We start from the raw sequence: 24,368 nt of genomic DNA, 5'->3' as shown, positions 1-24,368 counted from the left end.
TTCTGTTTCTCTCTTAAGTTCTCGAAAAAAAAAAAAGAGAATTTTGGGCTTGGCCCGTTCGATCGAGTTGACTGATAAGAAAAACGTGTATTTTGGGGCTCTCCATTCAGTGGTGACCTTGCATAGAATAAACTGTACTGTCAAGTACAATATGCCGTGCCTTACTGTCGAACCACTAGCGACCCTGTGACTCAAATATTTGCTCGGGTTTTTCGTCTCTTCTTTTATTTGTTAAGAAAAAGCCTCATGAGAATAAAATTTTTGGTTATCAACATTATTTTGTTGAACTAAATACCACCAAAATATACAAGACGGCCCAAGAGCAGGCCGTAAAACTAGCCACTTAATAACGTTCTCTATAAATGAAGACACACAACTTTCGTTTTATGATCCATAAATGTATTTCGGATTTCTAATGTGATCTAATGCGAATGAAAAAAAAAACAAATGAAATAGTTCCATTCCAGTTGAATTGCCATCAAAAGTTCAAACGTCCAAAACATTAACTATATAAGAAGTAAAAACACACAAATTCCGATATATGGTAATTGTAATATATGAAAGTGAGAAAAAATTCCTAAATTATTTAGTTGGACACGTAGGCGTGCCTCGAAAATTATTTTCTACATCAGGTCGGGAAGGGATTATAGAAGGGAATACAAAAAAATTTAACCTTGCCCTAATACTCGGTCACACTTATAGTTAGTATGTTACGAAGATTCCGTCACACTTATAATGTTATGTTGGGTAAAGAAATCATTTCAGAATATGATAATTCAAATGATGAAAGAAGTTGTTTTTATTTTAAAGTTAGCAATGAGAAGTCCAAAGCCGCTGAACAAACTTTACAGAATATCCCCCTTTATTTAAAATAGCCTCCTCGATATTATACTAATAAAAGGCTTATTTAAAAAAATTCTGCTTAATTTCATTAGCCACTTACTTTTGAAAACGAAGTAAAGCAATTCCCCGGGCGAAAGTAACTTAGGCTCTTTAAGGCCTTAATTCAAGGAATTGAATAATTCATAAAGTTAAATAAGGATGTTCTGGATCGTGGTTTTTTTAATGACTTTAGACCTCTCATGGCTTACTTTATTGAATAAAATCAATTCACTGTCTCTTTAAATTCGATGAAAAATAAATCAGAACTTCTTCCAATACATTTATTATATAACGATACTAAATATTTTTAAACTTATCTATTCTTATGTGAAACCAGTGTTAAATTGAATTATATTAATATTATATTATCTTCTACTTTTATGCGGAAAAAATCATGAAATAAAAAACACCGTAAATTCGGGTAAAATTAAATTTATGTCGTAAAATATCTACATAGCCTTTCCATTATTACCAAATATATTGTTCTTAGGTAATATCCTGTGTGACCTTTAACGGGTAAAATTATTTAAATTCTGTAATTTATACGTATCATTTGAATTAACACATGATATCTAAATTACTTATATCCAGTAAAATTTACATGGCTTTGTGCATAGAAATGCCCAGTCCCTGGAATATCTACATATAATTTTCTATTGTATGCAAATTAGTTTAACTTCGTGTAAAATCAAATAACTATCCTGTAATGTCTAAATAGCATTTAAGTTAATATCTAATCACGTATTCTTCTGTAAAAGAAACATATGTCCTGTAATATTTACAAGGAATTCACCTTAAGGCGTAAATAAATGTTAGGATCCTGTAAAATCAACGTCCCATTTTTTCTTTATATACCTTCTAACTTAGATTTGTGTAGATATAACAATATATCCTGTAATATCAACACCGGCTTTTCATTTATAACAAGTACAATATTCTCCTGTTAAAATAACTAAGACCCTGTAATATCAACTTAGGTTTTAAATTAATACGCAATAACATAATCACATGTAAAAATAACTTACATAGGGGCTGTTATATTGACGATATAAGCTATTGTAAGTACAGTTTTTTACCCTAAACGAGATATTGCAGGCACACCTGTGTTAAAAACGAAAACAAGGCCTGTGAAAATAGCATATCTTATCATGTCATAACGGTTCAACATGTTTCATGCAATTTCAACGCAAGTAATTCCTGTAAAAACTACAATTTTTTCTCTCAGTGCCCTTTAAACTTAAACCTATCCCTTTAAAACAAACTGAAAAGAAATTCGTGGTTTCCAAAAATAATTACAATGAAAGAGGAAATAGCCCATCAAATTTGACAGCGAACTTTCTAGAACTATCCTATACCACAGTATCCACAGCGCAAAATGAAATACCTAGCAACGAAAACTTCTTCCAAGAAACCAGAGAAATACTACGCTTATTTAGACCCCCAAGCAACGAGACCTTGAGTCACTATCCTGGATTCCTGGGACCTGGCCCGAGAAACTTCTAGAAGATTCTTTTTGACCCTTAAACTGACCAATCCGTATTGGGTCCCAAAACAAAAAGTTTTGCCCATTCGCTGTTAACATGAATCCGCCCGGCTACGTCCTAAATATGGTCCACTATTCGCCAAACCGAAGTCAATCAACAAACGTCATTGTCCCAGAAATCCTTGCGAGAAACTAGAAGTTATATATACGAAGTCCCTCCTGTCCCATGGTCAGTCGATACCCGAACTGTCTAAACGAGACCCTGTCGGCTCACCCTGAAGAAATCTTAAGTCGGACGGAGATTATTTTAAATCGAACTTTTTATTTTTCATTCGATACTTTAATTTTTATTCATTTGATACCTTTATTTTTCATCAAGTTGAATATTTGAACCCCTAGATGAAGAGAGCACGCGAATTATTAAATCGCGAGAGAGAAAAAACATAATTAACCCTTAAATTGCGTAATCAGAAAAAAAAGATCCTGAATCCCTATAAAGAATATGGAAGAGGAGCTACTTGGCGTAAGAAATAAAAAACTTGAAACTATTGACTAACTGGCTTGAAACTATTGTTAAAGAACTTGGATTATGGTTGACGGATTGATTCATTTTACAAAAATCTTAACTTTCTATTTCTGAACATTATTTCTTTTTAGTGCATAATTGCACGATTTTAACCCAAACACCCCTAAAATTTAAATTTGAAACTTATAGGCGACATTCCATAGAGGTTATAAAGTGCAAACCTCCCTTAAGTTTAATTGTCTTGTTTAATTTCCTTATTTTGACCCCTATAAAAGTGTGTGGAAATTTAGGAACAAGATTGAATATTATGTTGAATATTAAAAATATGGATTAGAATCTATTTTGACTCTCACTTGACACATACCATCAAACGCGGTCAATTTTGATTCAGAAATTTTACAAGCCCCTCGTTTCCACTAAAAAGGCCTTAACTCCCCACAACTGACTGCATTCTAACATCTAGTCTAGCGTTTGCGAGGATGAATCATTAGTGAAAAAAGATATAGGTGTTTGTCTTATACTTTAACCCCTCTAATAAGAATCGAACACTCCACCTCAACCCCATAAAATCTTAAAGAGCATAAAGAAAAGGCTTATATATCGCCTTTATAATCAGTTTAATCCTTGTTTATCTAGTTTTTTTATAATTATTAGTTTTTTAATTCAAAGTCGTCAAGTTAAATTCTAATTCGAGTCAATTTAGTTCATTCTTTATCTTGGCGACTGTTTGGAAGTTGCAACATCGATACAATTACCCCATGGTTTCATATCGAGGCCAAGATAGTTAATTTTAATAACCAATTAACCCATGGTCTCATATCGAGGCCAAGATAGTTAATTTAATCTATACCATTACCCCATGGTCTCATATCCATAAGTTAGCCTTTATCCCAATTCACAGCCATGTCAAGCGCGGAACAGTAAAGCATATTTGATAGTGAATTTTTGTAAAAACTTAATTTCTGTAAAATATTTAATGACTTAAAAAACCCTCAGATTTCTTAGCCCATATCTAAGTATAATGTAAGAATTCTTTTCAAAACAGAAGTGCAAGAATGTAATTTTGTGAAAGAAAACGTTAGTGTAATTTAATCATGAAAAGCAATCCGGTATTGTTCTTTAATGTCTTTGTGCTTTGCATGGTAGAGCATGATTAATTACATCATGGTTAGGAAGTTTGACCAAGGAGCTATTTTATTTAGAATCAGTTGATTAATGCGCACTGTCTTAGTAAGGCTCTGGCTCATCACTGTATTTTATATTTAATGATACGAGACCTGCTCAAGCTTTCTAATGACTCTTTAAAGGATTTCAATCCAAGTGCATCAGACTAGCCTTCACGAGGTGAGAGTCGTCAGTTACCACTGCAAACCGCGAGTTTGTGTTTCACATTTATAAACATGAATATAGAACTGAAAATTAAACATACATATAAAATATCGATTACTTCCAAGAGATTCCATATCATTTACTTCCCTTTTGGGTTCCAGGTAAATTCTAGCATCTACAATCCGAAATCTTCAAGGACTGTAAAGTGTTGCTGATATAGATTTTCGATTGTTAATTAGTAAATATATTGTTAATAATCCTTAGGGAATGGAGAGTAATTTAAAAGAATCATAAGAACTTTTGTACTTGCCGATGAATATAATTTTGTAATCTGGGTATTTCTCGCAATTACCCCCAAGACGGACATTGGGTAATGCTTCTTGATCCACCACGATAACCGCTTCCTTCTGTTGACCACTCTCCTCTTTCTTAAAACGTTTAAGCTATAAGCGTCATGGAGCAATTTAAAGAAATATTGAAGCTTGACGCTTCCCTATTTAAATCTTCTTTTTCTTTTAATTGGAGTTTCGATTACATTTCGCGGCTCCAAGATTTCTGAGGGTAAATTCAAAGCAAAAACAACAAAGCCGCCCCAAATAATCTACTGGTATAGATAATGTTGCGGTTTAAACGATTTTCTGTAAAAATGGCTTTAAAATTGTCAGCCGCCATTTTCCAAGATGGCCGTAGTACAAAATAATTTAGAGTATTACAAAAAGGGTGGCAGAGCAAATGAAGTGCAATGGGTGCTATGGGCCATTTTGAGTTGAAAATGCTATTTCTGTGACAATTTGTCCAATGGGTCACCGTTTATATGTTGTGATTGCAGTGTTTTACGGATGATCCCTCCAATTAAATTAGAAATCATTGTCTTTCAGTTTTTTAATTAAATCTTCCTTAAAGCAATCCAATCAGTTTGGGCACAATATCATAGGAGTTACATTTTCGACTGAAAATTGATTTGGCATAGAACTATACCAATGAAAACTAAAGATACGTCCAATAGGGTCTTGTTACTGACCATTATTTATGTCACACAATTCAACAAATGAAAAAATAACATAACGGTTCGGTAGCTTTTTCATTAGAGGGCGAGTTTTATTGGAATCATGAAATTTTAAACATGTCTATTACTTAGTACGTGTAAATAAATTTATCTTATAAAACGTTAGATATACCAAAAACAAATTTGTCCCCCTAAAAAACAAAATCTTCTCAATTACGCGTTACCGTGAGTTGATGTTTTTTTCTGTGACGTAGACGGTTAAAAGTGTAAAAGTACATGGACTTAGGTTTCGGAGTAATGTTATTGCAAAGCCTGGTTTGAAACTTCAAATTGAAGCGCGAGAGCTGGCGCGTGAGCCAACCTCTTACGCAATTATGAGGCTGAAAGGAAAAAAAAAATAATTTTAAATTATTTCGCTTACTGAAATCGATTTTTGGGTGAGCCTGGTTTTTTAAAATCATTTAAAAAATGTTCATATTGGTGAAATGTAAACCAATTTTAACTAAGCTTGTCTTATTTTAAAATGAAAGATAACATACTTCAGTAAATTGAATTTAAAAAGTGAAGATTAAGGAACGATTTCCCTTTAAATTAACTTCATATTAAGGCAAATTATTATAGGACAGGGTTTATTGAAATCTTTCCCTGGAAATTACAAAATTACTCATGTGGAAAGTTTTTAATCGTAACTTAACCTCTAATACAGCTCTCTTAATTCATGCTTTTTTAAATCAACGATAATATTTTCAAACTTGTAATCGAAACTATACAACTGGTTTTCACCTTCTTGTTAAAACTCTTAAGAATGAAGACAAACTATTCTAAGGGCAAGTTTCTTGATGAAACTTAAACCATATTTTCCAAGTTTAATTAAAATTATTTAAAATCACGCTAGAGTGAGTGAATATTTAATCGCATTCATGTCATAAGTGCAGAACTAGTTCAAAAGTAGATTATATATTTTTATATTATTATAAATTAAAAGAGATTTGAAGTGAAGTAACGTGCAATCATTTTGAAGAACAGAATTGTTTTTTTTTATAATCGAGAAATTCCATTTCTATCCGTGACAAATTTAATTTGCATCTTTTAAGCTAATTAGTGAAAGATTATTTCTGTTGTGACAACGGCTACTGTTCCAGTCAACAACAAGAGAAGAAAGTAGAAAGGAACGCCGACGCTACTCAGGTCCAAATCAGCCACGCTTTTCAACGGTTTCCTCTACTTGATCCGTTCAATCGTGTATTGGAACTCAAAATCCAGATATTTGAACACTTGCGTTTCGAAAAAGGGCGCCATGCTACAATAGAACATTCGTTAAAATTCTAATCATTTTACCATAAAATTTTTACCGACCTCAGTTGGACAGACTCGTGCACTTGCGGACTACTTCTCACCCAAGAGGTGTTGAACATGGTGTGTACGTAGTCGAAGCCAACTTTTTTTTGCGAAAAATACAGTCCTCCTTTCCTACGAGTTGGCAAAAGCAAAAGGACTTTCATCCAATAATTAAGATATTCGACCGTTGTGATCGCAGAGTTTTTCCCGGAAATAATTGCAAGGAAATACTCATCTACACTATATAAAAAGTTTTCGAAAAGTATATCCCTATCGAATGCGCCAAGCCATTCCTTAACAACAGGGTCCCGGGTTGCCTGTAGATACGCTCCAAATACGTTAGTATAATAAAGGAACTTCACACACAGAAGGATATTCACCGAGATCTGGAGGTGTTTGTATGTATCTTCGTTCATTCCTGGTGTAATTCTCGATTTGATCAAGTCTGAGAGGGTGTCGATGCTATTGTAGCTTTCCGTCGTGAACTCTGTCCGCATGAAACAACCCAAGAAAAACAGAATGAAAGTCACTCCGATCAGCCACGACGAAGCGAGCAGACGACAAGTAGTGTGGGGCAAAACGGAGGAAATCGCTGTAGGGAACAAAATAATACAGTTCACTTTGGTTGTGTGATTAAAGCTCCAGCCATCTTTTGTTACTAAACCCCTCATAGGACATTGGTTCACTCAAGTCTGAATTGTTATCAACAGTTAGTGTTATGTCTTTGTTGCTTATTCTAACGAGTCGATCGAGTATTAAATAGAGCCGGATTAATAACTTATACTTCAGTTCTTTTATTTAAAGACAGAGTTTATTAAGGCTTAGTTCCATTGATAACTAATACTGTTAAATTGCTTTGGGAAAAGCGTTAGGCTGTACCTAACGGAGGCTAGAGCGCGACTGACATTATTGCTATTCTCCTTACTAGAGAGAGAAGCCAGAGCTTCAAAACATGGAGAGGCTGGCGCCATCTATATGTTACAAACATAACACTCTTCCCAATTTACATTTGAAGTTGCTTGCCTATACTTTAGGTAATACTTATTTATTCATACATTTTTTTTTATATTGATCTTCAACAAAACTTTTTTTACTAAATTAATTATTTAATAAACTTCAACAAAACTTATACTTATTATCTTTAAATAGGAACTGAATTTTAGAGTTAGGTTTGAATTTAAAGATCGAGTTTCTTCGGAGGTTTGATTAGACGTTTCGAACGGCGAATTTGTGGCGTAGCCGTTGGAGTATCTTTTTGAGGTAGTTTACGTGGTTGGGAAGGCAAGGTTTTCCGCGGAGCAGGAGTTTGGTTGACTGTATTCGTTGGTGTTGTATTGGAATGTGACGTAGTAGGTTGTTCCAATATTGGACTAGTGAATACTTGGTTTTGAGTATAGCTGCGATTCATTGAGTCAGGTAATTCTACCGTTTCTTGGGTTGCAGGTGCAATTCTTTCTAGTATTTGGTCGAGGTGTCTTCTCCATATCATATGTTCTTGAGTTTCTAAGCGATATGACAATGGTCCGGTTCTTTCAATTATTTTGGCAGGTGTCCAGCTAGGTTTAGGAGTTCGGTAATCTCTTGCGTAAACGGTATCACCAATATCAAAAGTCTTATTGCTGGATATGTTTCTTTGAAGAACTTGTGAGGTTTGTTGCGATCGTACTTTCGCGTTGATGTCCGGCTTCATGAGCGTCAGACGTGTTCTCAGAGATCGTTTCAAGAACATGTTAGCGGGAGTTTCCCCGGTTGTGGAATGTGGAGTATTTCGGTAGGTCATTAGGAAATCGTCCAATTGTTGTTGGATGGACGTTGAAGGATGTGAGTGTTTCATTCCATTTTTCAGCGTCTGGACGAATCTTTTCGCGAGTCCATTTGTTGAAGGATAAAAGGGCGCGGAGAATACGTGTTTAATTCCGAAATTTTTCGTGAAGTTTTCAAATTCCAAACTGGTGAAACAGGGTCCATTATCGCTGACGATACATTCAGCTGATCCGAATCTTGTAAAGATGTTGGACAAGTTCGCGATTGTTTGTTCTGACGTAGACGTTTTGGAAATATAAACTTCCGGCCATTTTGAGTGAGCGTCGACAGCGACGAAAAACATATGACCTCGGAAAGGGCCTGCATAGTCTACATGTACCCTTTGAAATGGTCTATCTGCATATATCCATGGATGCAGAGGGCTTTTGGCGGGATTTTTACTGAGTAGCTGACATTCCGAGCAGGATTTCACCTGGCGTTCTAAATCTTGGTCTATCCCTTTCCAATAGACGTAACTACGGGCTATCGATTTCATGCCAACAATTCCCGGGTGATTTCTATGTAGTTCTTCTAGTACCTTGGGTTAACATTTTGACGGAATAATGACTCGCATTCCTCGTAATAGACAATTTTGAGTAACGGTCAGATCTTCTCGTTTAGAGAAATAAAATTTGAGATCTACCTCCTCCTTCGTTAAAGTTGGCCAACCGTTTAAGGTATAGTCCAAAACTTTGGATAAAAGTGGATCACAGCGTGTTTCTTTGGCAATATCATGACTAGTGACGGGCAAACAGCTGAGTTACTGGAAGTTAAATAGTTCGGCGCCGTCAGCGGTGTCTCGTACCGTAACGGGTAACGGAAGGCGCGAAAGAGCATCGGCATTAGCGTGACTAGTACCTGGTTTGTATTTAATCTCGTAGTCATGAGCAGCGAGCATAACCGCCCAACGTTGTAGTCTCGACGCGGCCAAAACCGGAAGACCGGAATGGTGGCCCAAGATCTTCGTTAAGGGACGTTGATCCGTGTAGAGCGTGAAATGACGACCGTAGAGGTATGCGTGAAATTTCTTGATGCCGAAAATTATCGATAAAGCTTCTTTTTCAACCTGGGCGTAGTTTTGCTCTGTTTTCGTCATCGTTCTCGAAGCGTAAGCGATGGGGCGCTCATTGCCATCCGGCAAGAGATGAGCCAAAACGCAGCCTATACCATAAGGTGAAGCGTCGCAGGACAGAATCAGAGGTAAATTTGGCGTATAATTTACGAGTACGTGATCGGAAGTTAGTTCGGTCTTAATCGCTTCGAAAGAAGTGTTACATTCTTTGGTCCATTTCCACGGTTCGTTCTTGTTCAATAGTTTGTGTAAGGGATGCAGTTTCATGCTGATATTTGGGATGAATTTGCCATAGTAATTAACTAAGCCGAGAAAAGAACGTAATTGTGAAATGTCCGTTGGAATAGGTGCATTGAGAATTGCGTTTATTTTCTTGGTATTTGGGTGTAAACCCTTAGAGTCAATTGTATGTCCCAAACATTCAAGGGATTCGACAAAGAATTTGCATTTGTCTTTCCGGGCTCTTAAGCCAAAATCTTCTAACCTTTGTAGGGTTTTATCCAAGTTTTCCAAGTGCGCGTCATCTGTTTCTCCAGTGATGAGAATGTTATCCTGGAAGCTGCTGACAGCATCTAAGAAAGGTAATACTTGTTCGAGAGCTTTCTGGAATATCGCCGGAGATGAAGCTATCCCGTAAGCCAATCGGTTGACCTTATAGAGACATTTGGAGGTGTTGATTGTCAACAGTTTACTTGTTTCCTCATCTACTGTGATTTGCATAAAGGCCTCACTGAGGTCTATTTCAGTGTATCTCGTGCCTTGTGTTAACTTTTCGAACATTTCTTCTATTCGCGGCATTGGATGTTGATCTATTTGTAAACACGGATTGACGGTTACTTTATAGTCCCAGCAAAGGCGAATGGAGCCGTTAGGCTTAACGATAGGGACTACTGGAGTAGCCTAGTCACTGAAGGGTACTGGAGTAATTATCTGTTCTTTTTCCAAGCGTTCTATTTCCTGATCAACCTTTGGTCTAAGAGCGTAAGCAACATTTCGGGCTTTACAGAATACGGGCGTAGCACCATCACGAAGATGGAGGTGGGCTTGGAAGGTTGCCAATTTGCCGATGGAAGAACTGAAGACTTCCTTATGTTTTTCCAGAATGTCCTTTAGCTTGTCCGGTTGTTCATTGAGAGACAAACAGGAGACGTGGTTGTGAGATAAGGTCAAATTTTTCCAGTCTAATTTGAGCTTACTAAGCCAGCTTCTTCCGAACAGAGGTACACCATCCCCCTCTAAAACGTAGAGTAATTCTTTTATTTCTTGGGAGCCATAATGAACCGAAACGGAGATGACACCTAGTGGTTTAACTGATTCTTTCGTATATGTAGAGAGTTTCTTTCTTGTTGGTTCCAAAGGACTATGTTGAAAGATCTTATCGTAGATAATTTTGGGAAGTACAGAAACAGCGGCTCCTGTATCCAGTTCCATAGATCAGCAGATCTATTATGATGGGAGAGTCTTCTCCATGAGTTTCTGAATTTATTGTGTACAAATGTCCTCGAAAGGAATCGTCGTCTTCATTTTCGGAAATGACTTCGTTGGTTTCTGAATCGAGCGAATGAATATTGGTTTTCTTACGTTGAGACGTTCGTCGCTTAGCATCCTGAGGTGAATTCTGAGAGCAAGCACGTTGAATATGACCGTGGCGTTTGCATCTGTTGCATTGGGCGCGTTTAAAACGGCAAGAGACCTCCGAATGATCATTTCCCCCGCAACGGGAACAAGCAGGTCTACCTGTAACACCCCCTCCAAAACGAGAGGACTGAGGCCTGGGTGAGGGCGAGGCTGTAGAGCTGGGCGGACGGTGTGCAGAACGGTTACCGCCGACGCGAAGAGCGTTTACGGTGTTTTCCGTAACGGAACCATGAAGTTCGACGGAGTCTTTAGCTGCGGTTTCCATAGAGACAGCGATCTCGAAGGCTTTCTGGAAGGTGAGGGCACTTTCCGATAAGAGACGTTTCAATATACCCGCGTTGACCAAACCCGAAACGAATTTATCCCGTAAAACATCGTCTAGGTTTGCGCCAAAGTCACACCGAACCGACAACTGTTTCAATTCCGCGACGTACGCGGACACGGGCTGGGAAGCCGATTGCCGGCAGCGATTAAACCGAAAGCGTTCCGCGACAAGCAAAGGCTTAGGGAATAAATGATCGCCGAGAGTTGTTTTGAGTTCGGCCAAAGTCTTACTTGAAGGCGCGGCTGGAGCCGTAAGATTACGTAACAAAGTGTAGGTACGTGGGCCTAATAAAGTCAAAAATGTGGCCACCTGTTTATCGGCAGAAATATCGTGAGCGATGAAAAGAAGTTCCACGCGTTCCATATAAGTGGGCCAATCGCATGTAGTGGAGTCGAAAGGTTCGACGAGCATAGACAAAGCAGCCGCCATTTTGATGCGTAGCGATAGGGTGGGGTCGGTACGGAATCTCCGTCGCCAGTTGTTATGTCTTTGTTGCTTATTCTAACGAGTCGATCGAGTATTAAATAGAGCCGGATTAATAACTTATACTTGAGTTCTTTTATTTAAAGACAGAGTTTATTAAGGCTTAGTTCCATTGATAATTAATACTGTTAAATTGCTTTGGGAAAAGCGTTAGGCTGTACCTAACGGAGGCTAGAGCGCGACTGACATTAATGCTATTCCCCTTACTAGAGAGAGAAGCCAGAGCTTCAAAACATGGAGAGGCTGACGCCATCTATATGTTACAAACATAACAGTTAAAGAGCGCTTAATCGCTTACGTTCGGCGCAGAAGAGCAACGCACTGTCCCAAACATTTTCCAGGGTTTCTCGGGCCATTTTCTTGACAACTTTCTTGGTGGGCAAGGATTTGTATTTGTTGGTTACGACGGAGTGAATGACGAGCAAAAAGAGAGAAGGACCAAAGTGGACACAATTAAAATCACCACCTAATTGAACCGAGATTGGAAATTAATGAAATAGGCGGTGAATGGAAGGTTTATTGATCGAAATTTACTGGAGTGTCCATATTTAAGAAGGACAGTGAAGTGGATGTGACTCTCTTCGGGGCACCCGAAATGATAATCGTGTTGAGCGTTCCATAGGGAGAAGACGGAGATAAATATTCTGTTCGTTTGTCGAAAAGAGAGCGTGGCATATCTATCGTGAAGATATGAGTGTCCTAAAATCAACGTATGGATTTAATTTTTAGACTTCGAAATTCAAAAATTACTCGATGCGTTTCATTATTACACTTAAACTCTCTTACGTTGAAATAATTAGGATCATTATATATATTACCAATCTCTAATGGGTAAGATACACGCCAGTTTACCCTGTAAATGAATGAACAAAATGGGTAAATATTTGACTTAAAATTTTCCAATCGTTTCTGATAGATTTGTTAAGAATGAAATTAATGTATTCTTCGCTTCATTTGTCTAATATCTCGACGGTTTCAGCCGTCGTTTCGATTACATTCGAGTTTTGCACTTTTGCCAAACAAGAAAGGATTGATTATGGCATTAAGGCGATTATTTCTCGCACTTTCCCATTAATTGTCGTCTAATGGAGTACCAAATATGAAATTTTCTTCATGTTCAGAGATTGTTCCAAATATTCCTTAATGATTGTGAACTGGGTCCCTTTGCTTTCTGTTTGCCACGAATGCTGACAAGAAATAAAAGTGCAATTATCACCGAGAAAAACAATATTAATTGCCAGGCAATGATGAAGAAATCGCGCTTCAACAACGCCAAATTATAAATATAAACTCACTCCAGGTATCAGGTAGTTAATTTCAGTCTCATTAGCGAACCTATAATATGTGACGCGTTATTGAAATCAAGGATAAATAACACTCGTGGTTTTAAAATTCAAATTCTATACCTGTATTTAAAATTTCGATTATTTCCAAGAAATTCCATTTCGTTCAGCCTCATTTTGAGGTCTTCTTCAAAGGCTGTAAGGAGTTGCTGATAGATTTTCGATATTTCATAACAGAGGAAAACGTGAATAGTTATGCGCGCTGCTTTTTAGCTAGAAAATCGCTGCGTCTAGCACTCAAATTCTTGGAAATTAAAACTCCAATAATTAACATTTATTAATTTTTAAGGTCGTCTTTTAATTTCCTTTCCGAGTTCTACCCACTAAACTCTTAATATTCATTAAGAGGCTATATTAATATTTAATTATAGATGTCGAGAATGGAAAATAATCCAGAATTGTATCTTTTCACCTTCCCTTTATGTTTGGTAGTGAAATTTATTTAAGACATAGTTTTAAGATTCTTTGCTGGAGTTTTTCATCGCGAAATGTGCGCTCTTCATTTGATGATTGTCGATTATGTGCAACATGAATATTCAGAAAGTTAAAGCGCAGCCAAGAGACCAGTCTCCTATTTGAGTCTCTTAAATTTATGAACGGAATTGTACTCACTTCAAACAAGTCGGTGTCGGGTGTTTTTGGAAAGCGGAATTTGGATGATGCGTAACAACGTGATCACGTTCACTCTCGCTCACAAAAACAGTTGCCAGGGTTCGAATCGAAATGGTGGATAGCTTAGAGAATAGGGGCTATTGGAAATCCATGATTACTTTTTTGTGACGCTTGGTCAATCGGGCAAATATGTTTAAAATAAAAACAAACGAAGATTAAAAATATTGGACGTGCAAGGCTTAATATGGTGAAAAGGGGTTTCCGATTTGACAATATTTAATCTTCTAAAACACAATTCAACAATGAAAAAGAAACATAACGGTTGGTAGCTTTTTATTAAAGGGCGAGTTTAATTGAAATCGTGATATTTTAAATATGTCTATTACTTAGTACGTGTAAATACATTAATAATACTTCAATAATTTCAAAATTAGTCTTATAAAATGTTGGATATACTGAAAAGATATTTTGTCCCCCTAAAAACAAAATCTTCACAATTATGCGCTCCCGTAGGTTAATATCTGTTTTCTTTGACGTATAAAGTGCACAACTGTTATTGCCATGCCTAGCTTGAAACTTAAAATTGAAGCTTGAGACTCACAAGAGCTGGCGCGCGAGCCTACTGCTTACATAATTATGACCTGGAAGGGGAAATAAATAATTCCCGCTCATTTTGAATATCACAATCGATATTTCGGTGAACCTGGTTTTTTAAATTATTTTAAAAATTAGTATCTTCGTGAAATGTTAACCAATTTTAACGAAAAGTGTCGTATCTTAAAAAGAAGAATATAACATATTTGGATATAAAAAGGGAAGTTTACATGAGACTTTCCCTTTAAATTAACTCATATAAAGGCGAAATTTTATGGGTCAGGTTTTATCGAACGCTTTCAAGCCGTTATTACAATTCTAATCTTTCAACTTTTAGAGGATCTAAATTCACTCTTGTGAATAGTAGTTCTGGTTCTAATACATCTATCATGAATGACACTTTTTTAAATCAACTCTATTTTTATTTGGTATTGCCAATTTTCAAGAAATTCAATTTCGATTTTCGCAATTCTTTACACGTTTCAAACGGAAACTCCAACTGTACTTTTCTCCATCTAGTTAGAACTGTCATAAGAATGAAAACGAACTATTTTATTGGAAGGTTTCTTGATGAAACCAGAACCATAAATCCATTTATTTGCCATGTTCCATTAATTTTGTTTAATTTTATTTTAATTTTATTTTATTTAAATTTTATTTTATTTAAATTTTATTTTATATAAATTTTATTTTATTTAAATTTTATTTTATTTTGTTTAAATTTCATTTTATTTAAATTTTATTTTATTTAAATTTTACTTTATTTAAATTTTATTTTATTTAAATTTATTAATTTTATTTATGTAATAACGCCGTATGTAACGCGTAAAATAAGCACGACTACCCTTCTAAACGTGAAAACAACAACTGAACATTTTTATTAGGTTACTCTTGACTTTAATACAACTAGAAACGTATTAATAAAAAACATATGAAATCGAAAAGGTGCAAAGGTTATTACACCTCCCTCCTAAATTGTTAATTTAAGATTGTCCAAAACGTTCGGGTGGGCGTGATATTCGGGATGATCTTCTCGGTCCCTGGTCAACTCTTGTTCCTTCTTGTGAACTGTCTGGCGTGAGAACTGGGGGTTCGTGAACCTCTGGTGTTGGTAACGGTATTTCTGGTGGCGTGGGTAGGGTTGTTGTCTGCCCATTGCTAGGAGTCCCAGGTTTATGACGCCATAGTTGATCGGCGTGCCTATGCTATGTTTGGTTGTTATTCGTTCGGACCATGTAGTTGCGTGTACCCGAATCTTGATTGAGGACTGTAGAACTAGTCCAAGTCTTGCCACGACGATAATCTTTGGCCAGGACCTGATCACCAGCAGAAAATGGTCCGTTTTTTCCACCATAGTACTGAACCTGAAGTGACTGGCATCCCTGGACAATCATCGATAGAGACAGACGTACCAAATCGTGACGTGCACGGAGACGACGACCCTGTAGCAATTCGGCTGGCGTAACGCTTGTCGTTGTATTGGGTACACAACGATATGAGCTTAGAAATCTTCAGAAAGGCCATCCTTCACCCCAGCTTAGAGACCCCTTTTGAATGTGCCAACAAAATTTTCAGCAGCGCCATTCGTCGCCGGATGTCCGGGAGCGGTGAAAGTATGGCAAATTCCACACGACTTGACAAAGGACTCGAATTCGGCGGACCGGAATCGACTACCGTTATCCGTCACCAGGCGTTCGGGCAACCCAAATCGAGAAAAGACAGTGCGAAACACCCTAATGGTTTTTTCGGCAGTAATGGACTGCATACGGAAGATCTCTGGCCATTACTGTGCGCATCCAAGATAAGCAAAAACATGGAACCATGTATTGGTCCAGCGAAGTCCGCGTGAGGCGACCCCAGGGTTTTTCTGGCCAATCCCACGGGTGCAAAATAGCTTTGAGGGGATTTGTCTTCGTATCTTGAAAAGCTTCGCAATTCTGGACGCATTCTTCGATAGCCTTGTCTAGTCCAGGCCTCCAAACGTGCTGGCGGGCAAGATACTTCATTCGGCTAATGCCAAGGTGTCCCTTGCGAACTTCCTCTAACATCTGGATACGTGGCGTGCGGGGTATAACAACTCAGGTACCCCAGAGAAGGCAGTCATTGTGCAACGTAAGTTCCATTCTCTTATCGAAGTACGAACGTAACTCGGAATCAGGACACTGTTCTGGCCAACCGTCACTTGTCCATCGGATAGCAGACGATAATACCGGATCCCGTCTTGAATGCTGCGCAATGATAGAGGCTGTCACCGGCAAATCGTTGAAAATCTGAACTTAACGGAAGTCTATATCATTAGGTCTGCTTCGTTGAGGCAGTCGTGAAAGCATATCAGCAATAACGTTGTCACTAGACTTGAGAAACCTGAAACCGTATGGTATATTGGTACCCTTACAAAAATCTTCTTAAGAGTTCTAAAGGAATATCTTTGGAACCCTACGGAGCCCTTGGGATCATTTTCTAAAGAAACTATTTCCAAAGACTTCCTTGGAATTTCCTAAAGAATTCTTGAGATAAATTTCCAAAGAATGTCTTGGGATTATTTTCTAAAGAAATTCTTTAGGTATTCTAGAGATAAATTTCCAAAGAATGTCTTGGGACTATTTTCTAAAGAAATTCTTTAGGAATTCTAAAGATAAATTTCCTAAGAAGGTCTAGGGATTATTTTCTAAAGAAATTCTTTAGGAATTCTAGAGATAAATTTCCAAAGAATGTCTTGGGACTATTTTCTTTAGGAATTCTAAAGATAAATTTCCTAAGAAGGTGTAGGGACTATTTTCTAAAGAAATTCTTTAGGAATTCTAGAGATAAATTTCCAAAGAATGTCTTGGAATTAATTTCTAAAGAAATTCTTTAGGAATTCTAGAGATAAATTTCCTAAGAATATCTTGGGATTATTTTCTAAAGAAATTCTTTAGGAATTCTAGACATAAATTTCCAAAGAATGTCTTGGGATTAATTTCTAAAGAAATTCTTTAGGAATTCTAGACATAAATTTCCAAAGAATGTCTTGGAATTAATTTCTAAAGAAATTCTTTAGGAATTCTAGAGATAAATTTCCTAAGAATATCTTGGGATTATTTTCTAAAGAAATTCTTTAGGAATTCTAGAGATAAATTTCCTAAGAATGTCTTGGGATTAATTTCTAAAGAAATTCTTTAGGAATTCTAGACATAAATTTCCAAAGAATGTCTTGGAATTAATTTCTAAAGAAATTCTTTAGGAATTCTAGAGATAAATTTCCTAAGAATATCTTGGGATTATTTTCTAAAGAAATTCTTTAGGAATTCTAGAGATAAATTTCCTAAGAATATCTTGGGATTATTTTCTAAAGAAATTCTTTAGGAATTCTAGAGATAAATTTCCTAAGAATGTCTTGGGATTAATTTCTAAAGAAATTCTTTAGGAATTCTAGACATAAATTTCCAAAGAATGTCTTGGAATTAATTTCTAAAGAAATTCTTTAGGAATTCTAGAGATAAATTTCCTAAGAATATCTTGGGATTATTTTCTAAAGAAATTCTTTAGGAATTCTAGAGATAAATTTCCTAAGAAGGGCTTGGGATTATTTTCGAAAGAAATTCTTTAGGAATTCTTCAGATAAATTTCCAAAGAACGTCTAGGGAATATTTTACGAAATTCTTTAGGAATTCTTGAGATCAATTTCCAAAGAAGGTTTAAGGTTTATTTTCCAAAGTAAGGCATTCTTGAGATAAATTTCCAAAGAAAGTCTAGGGTTAATTTCCCAAAGAAATTAGTTAAGAATTTTAGAGATGAATTTCAAATGGCCAGATATATTGAAATTATGCTTTACATACCTATCAAAATATTTTTACCCAAATTGTTTAGCTAAAGTTTTCCTAGATAGACATTAACTTGATGGTTAATAAAATTAAAAACGTTTCACGAAGGCTTGTCCCGTAGCTAAGGCTCAGCAAGCGCTGAAATGGAATGTTATATTTACCTATTTTTTTATTTTTTTTTTTTTTTTAGTTTTTTTTTTTGCTTTTAATCATCCGTTTATGTAAAGGATAAAATAGATTAAAAGTAAAATAAGAGTAATTAAAATCGTTGTGTTTAGATTTACAGGGAATCTAAGCTGTCAGTCGAAATTTTTGCTTAATTCTCTTATGGCATGTTTTATCTTTATTTCGAGCGTAATTTGAGTCCAAAATAAATATTTTTTAAAAAACATTGTAGAGAAAATTAGGTTCAACGCGTTTCTGATACTCGAAAAACTCTCGGTGAATATACATTATTAAATTTAACAACAACGTCTGTATCTACTGCTTGGTCATTAAAGCCTCCAAAACCCATTTAGTACCCCATACAATTGCACAAGGTTAAAACTTTCTGCCGTTTACGGATGTTTTTAAGTCGATTAAATGTCTGACTTTATAAGCAATTTCACACTGCATGCGAGAACTTCCCTCGCAATAAGGGGTGTAGTTCAGCATATAAGACCTACACTCCCTGTATTAGGATATAGTTCTGCATATGAGAACTATCCTCGTTTCAAGTGGCTAAATTAATTTACCCCACAGCTTTCTCTTTATATTTCCCACGAAAATTCCAAAAATATTTCCCAAGAAAATTCGAAAGACATTTCCCAAGTAAATTCCAAAGATATTTCCTAAGAAAATTCCAAAGATATTTCCCAAGAAAATTCCAAAGATATTTCCCAAGAAAATTCCAAAGATATTTCCCAAGAAAATTCCAAAGATATTTCCCAAGAAAATTCCAAAGATATTTCCCAAGAAAATTCCAAAGATATTTCCCAAGAAAATTCCAAAGATATTTCCCAAGAAAATTCCAAAGATATTTCCCAAGAAAATTCCAAAGATATTTCCCAAGAAAATTCCAAAGATATTTCCAAAGTAATTTCCAAAGAAAAAGAGGCCAATATTCCCCAATTTCCTAAAGAACGCCTTAAGGATTTCCAAAGAAATTTCCCAAGGAATTTTCTAAAGAGTTCTTAAGAAGATTTTTGTAAGGGTACCCAGTCAAGAATATTACGAATCGTTGCATTCGTAACGATAATGTGGACGGGATTTTGTCTTGAACAGCGTAACTAAAGGCCTGTGATCTGTCCATAAGGTGAAATGCCGGCCAAAAAGATATTGATGAAATTTCTTGACTGCAAAGATAATTGCGAGGGCTTCCTTGTCAATTTGAGCATACTTAACTTCAGTCGTAGATAGTGTCTTTGACGCACCGGTGTCCGCTACTTGAATTAGCACCGCTCCAATACCATAGCTGGAGGCATCAAAGTATAGTTCCACTGGCAACTTAGGGTCGTAATGTGCCAATACCGGGGCCCTAGTTAGCAGCTGTTTTGCGGTTTCGAATGCCGTCTGACACTTTGAATCCCATTGCCAAGGCACATTGTCTCTCAGCAGACGATGGATTGGTCCCAGTACCTCGGAAAAATCCGGTAGAAATCTCCCGTAGAAGTTAAGTGCTCCAAGGAAGGCACGTAATTGAGTCTGGTCTTTTGGTACTTGAGCTCGGAGTATGCCCTCGACCTTATCCTCAGTCGGCTGGATACCGTCACGTGAAATCTTTTGACCTAGGTAGACAACTTCTGGTAACATTAGTGAACATTTGTCCTTACCTAGCCGGAATCCGTTGTCCTCCATGGTGCCCAAGACTCGATCTAAGGTCAGAAAATGGTTGTCGTCGTTCTGCGCTGTGACCAACACGTCATCCAGGAATGACTGACAGCCGGGGATACCGCCGAGAACTTCCGCCATAATATGTTGGAAAATGGCTGGGGCCGACGCAACTCCGTACATCAAACGAGTCACCTCAAACAAGCCCAAATGCGTGTTTATAGTACAGATTTTCTGAGAGTCCGTGTCCAATTTCACCTGCGCGTACGCTTGTTGCATGTCCAACTTAGTGAACTTCTGTCCCCCGGCCAGCTTACTAAAAAGCTCAGGTGCAGTGGGTAGGGGATACTGTTCGATCCTTAGATATGGATTAACGGTGACACTGTAGTCCGCGCAAATACGAACCTCCCAGTTTTTCTTCATTACCGGGACGATTGGCCTGGCCCAGTCGGACACTTTAACTGGTTTCAAGATTCCCTGTTCTTGTAGGCGTCTCAGTTCCCGTTCAACTAGTTTGAGCAACGCGAACGGCATAGGTCGCGGTTTCTTAAAAACCGGTTTCACATCTGGACGGAGCCTGAGTGTAGCGACTTGATTCTTAACGCAACCCAGTTCGTCCGTGAATAGCGTTGAATGTTTTTCCATGACGTCCTTTAGTGTAACCGTTCCGACTTCTTTTGTCATGCTACGGACATCTTCCAGCTTGATCTGGAACAGCCGGAAAACTGTGCGGCCAAGTAATGGTCGTTCCTTGCCCTTGACTACGAAAAACTCATGAGTACGAGTGATCTTATTATGGGTTATGGGAGTAGAGAACGATCCTAGCGGATAAATCTTCTCAGTGGATTTATACGGCCGAAGTGCAACCGTAGTAGGCTGCAACGGACAGTTGAAGTAACGATGGTAGTCGTTTGATGATAACACCGAAACACCGGCACTCGTATCGAGTTCCATGTCCAATATGGCTTCATTATCCTGGATGCGAAACATAATTGGCGGATCAGCACCGCTACTTAATTGAAACATCAAAACATCGTCAATATCGGGGTGATCCACCGATCGTACATCCTTATCTCTCAGCTTGTCATTCTGAGTTTTCGGCCTGTCACCCTGGTATCTCCCCTTCCGCCGTCGTCGGCTCCTAGGCCCTGCTTTTCCCTCTCTGGAACGACAAACAGTTGAAAAGTGACCTCTCCTACCACAGGTACGACAGTCCTTATCCTTAGCAAAACAATCGTCCGGACTATGATTACTTCTTCCGCAGCGAAAGCAAGGGTCGCAATTGGCACCTGACATCGTAGGGCGTGCCTTCTGGAACCGGAGCGCTTGAACCCTAACCGTAGATCCATTACCCTTGATATCCTCAGCGTCCCGTGTACCTAGCTCCATTGACATAGCCAGTTCTGAAGCCGCGGAAAATGTTAGAGACTTGACAGACAACAGTTTCTTCAGCGTAGACTCGTCCAGAATACCGACCACAAATTGGTCTCGTAAGTAGTCATCGATCTGGGCCCCGAACTTGCAAGTTTTGCTCAGGTGTTGCAGTGAAGCCACGTAATCCGCTATCGATTCTTGAGGTTTCTGATGACATCGGCCAAAACGTCCCCTCTCAGCCGTGATATTTGGTTCGGGGTTGAAGTGCGCCGTAAACTTAGCTACAAAAGCCTAAATGATTCAAACTGTGATAACTGTTCTACTAGTCAAAATCCTCCAACTAGCGAAAAGAGAGAAAGCCTAAATGCCCGCAGACGAGCAAGATAGGCTGAAAATAAAAGGAAAATAAACGAAATGTCCGGTCAGGGACCTTCTACTTGTCAAAATCCTTCAACGCCTTCAACTAGTGAAAACCCTCATAGAGAAAACATTAATGCCCGCAGACGAGCAAGATATGCTGAAAATAAAAGGAAAATAAACGAAATGTCCGGTCAGCAGGGTTGGCAAGTTTTAAACAAATTGTTTTAAACTTTGGTTTAAAACTTGTTTTAAACAGCCATGAAAAAAAAACATTAATTTGTTTAAAACGTTTTAAACAAACAGTTTAAAACATGTTTTTTATGGAGAGGAATTTCGAATATTTTTAACTCGTTTTATTTGAAAATGAGCGAAAATATTAAATAATAGAAATAATAAGCTTCAGTCAAAACCTTGCACTAATTTGACTGTTTCATATGAGTGTTTAATTGTTTGGAAACCCTTCCAGTTGATTTATCCGTTACCAATCTGTATTGAAGACTGATATTCAATAATCTGATTTGGAATAACTTATTTTGTCGTCTACCTAAGGTAAAGGAACTACGTTTTTCTACACTGTTGGTACATTTTACTGTTCTAAAGTGAGTACGCGTAATATTTAAAGCCAGGCCCTTGACAGTTCTAAAATTAATAGGCTTAATCCGTAAACGGAAAACATGAAGCGCGTACAAAGTAGAAAGGGGTGGTGAAGTTTCAAATGTATGAGTTCTGACCGAAAAACTCTGCAGTATGGAAGCGAAAATTCCTTAATAGTGGCCTCAAAAGAAATCAAGCATTTGGACATTTGGGGTTAAATGAACAATTTTACCCATCACCCTCATTTTGTATGCTCTATTAAAAATTACATTTTCGTTTTGAAAAGATCTCTTGCTCTTTTTAAACAGTCAGTAGAACATTTCAAATATTCAAAATAGATCCCTCAACACGTACCCCTTTTAAATAATTAATTTCATGATAAAATGTTTTCTTAAAATCTAATTTTAAATCGTGTTCTAAACAATAAAAACACAACTTTTTTTACCACATTTTTGCCAACCCTGGCAAGGACCCTTTATTACACCTTCAAATTCTAAATTTTAGGAGCTCTTGATTTCGTCTTTTCGTATTTTTTTTCTCAATACGTTTTCGTGGTCTGTTAGTCAAGCTGTATGATACTCGCTTTGGGTTCAAGTGGTCCCTGGTTCTAATTCCACACGGACAATTTCTTACACCTTGAAATTCTAAATTTAAGGAGCTCTTGCTCTTTTTAAACAGTCAGTAGAATATTTCACATATTCTGTATTGGTCGCTTAACACGCACTCCCTTCAAAAAAATTAATATCATAAAATATTTTCGGAAAATCTAATTTGTTCTTGAAATAGCTCAAATATGTTATTTTTCAATTAATTTGGAGGGAATAAATCGATTAACAATTAAATAAGTTGATTGAATTAAATTGTGATTAAGGAATAAATTAATATAAATAAAGAAAAATCGCAATGTCGGATCTTCAGTCAATTGATAAACGTCACTCTCATAGTTTGTTTTTTCTGTCTTGGTCCAAACCAAGACCATTTTGTTTAATCAAACAGGCTGTGAAAATAAGCGCCTAGCGCTAGCGGGAGTAGTGGCTTAAATGGAGAGCCGCGATGTATAATATATAGACTATTAGATCTGCTAGAGTGATTTTAAACATGTTTAAAACTAGGTTTTTTTGTGTTTTTTACTGTTTTTTTCTACTTGTTTAAAAAACAGTTTAAAACAACAAATCGTGTTTTAAACAATAAAAAACACAACTTTTGTTTTTTTTTTTTAAAAACTCAATTTTTGCCAACCCTGCCTCCTCCCACTGCCCCACCCGAAACTCGTGAGACTGAGTTGAATTTTTCGCAACGCTATATTGTTGGGTCGGACCGCGCATTTAGAAAAATCTTTATCAGACCCTGTCCTATTGAAGATAACAAAAAGCCTACCCGGGCCCGACCCTGCCCTATTGAAGATAATAAAAATGTCTACCCGGGTAGACGGTATGATAACCCTACCCAACCCGACCAGCAAAACATTTTAAGTTTTCTCACCCAACCCGACCTAGGATTTTCCGACCCGATATGGGTCGGGTTGGATTGAAAAATCCCGATTAAATCAGGGGCCCTACTCATCTCTAAGGGGAATGTCTATAGTTTTATTAACTTTTATGTACAATAAAAATAATTCTCAATTAGACGGCCTAGCAGAAGACAACTAGCGCACTAAATGTAAAAAGAAGTGCTAAAATTAAGCACTAGAGAGTAGTTTAAAAAAGCCAGATAAATCCAATAAAATCCGGTTTAAACCAGCAAAAAACCATACCAGTGGCTATTTCAAGAAAAATCCGGATTTTTGCCGACCCTGCTTGAAATTTGGCTTGTTTTTCGCGACGGTTGTTCAGGATCAGACGGGGAAGCCTCCCCTGCCGCAGACGAACTAGTGAGCTGGAAAGCTCGCATATCGTAATTGGTATGGAGGAGGATAGGAGGCTCTTCGAATAGGGCCATGTCCGGTTCCCTATCCGAGTCAATAGGTTGCTGGAAGCTGCAGGAATGATCGGTTG

The 24,368-nt window shown here is 37.3% G+C and overlaps 1 protein-coding gene across 1 annotated transcript; it reads right to left on the bottom strand.

The window, feature by feature from the left end:
* Positions 1-10,813: 10,813 nt before the first annotated feature.
* LOC149665115 (uncharacterized) lies at positions 10,814-12,092 on the bottom strand. Its single transcript, XM_089841944.1, has one exon. The coding sequence runs from the start codon at positions 11,829-11,831 to the stop codon at positions 10,815-10,817; it is 1,017 nt and encodes a 338-aa protein (XP_089698070.1). The 5' UTR covers positions 11,832-12,092; the 3' UTR covers position 10,814.
* Between the last annotated feature and the right edge of the window lie 12,276 nt (positions 12,093-24,368).

This window comes from Phalangium opilio, unplaced genomic scaffold (assembly GCF_054372755.1).
Source record: "Phalangium opilio isolate 3A_F unplaced genomic scaffold, DU_Popi_V2 ptg000061l_1, whole genome shotgun sequence".
In the NCBI taxonomy this organism is placed as follows: Eukaryota; Metazoa; Arthropoda; class Arachnida; order Opiliones; family Phalangiidae; genus Phalangium; species Phalangium opilio.
Note: the sequence above shows the minus strand (reverse complement) of the source record. Positions and strands in the feature narration are given on the sequence as shown.

Excerpts from the sequence above, each read along its gene's own strand:
- LOC149665115 (XM_089841944.1), bottom strand. The coding sequence starts at position 11,831 with ATGGCGGCTGCTTTGTCTATGCTCGTCGAACCTTTCGACTCCACTACA.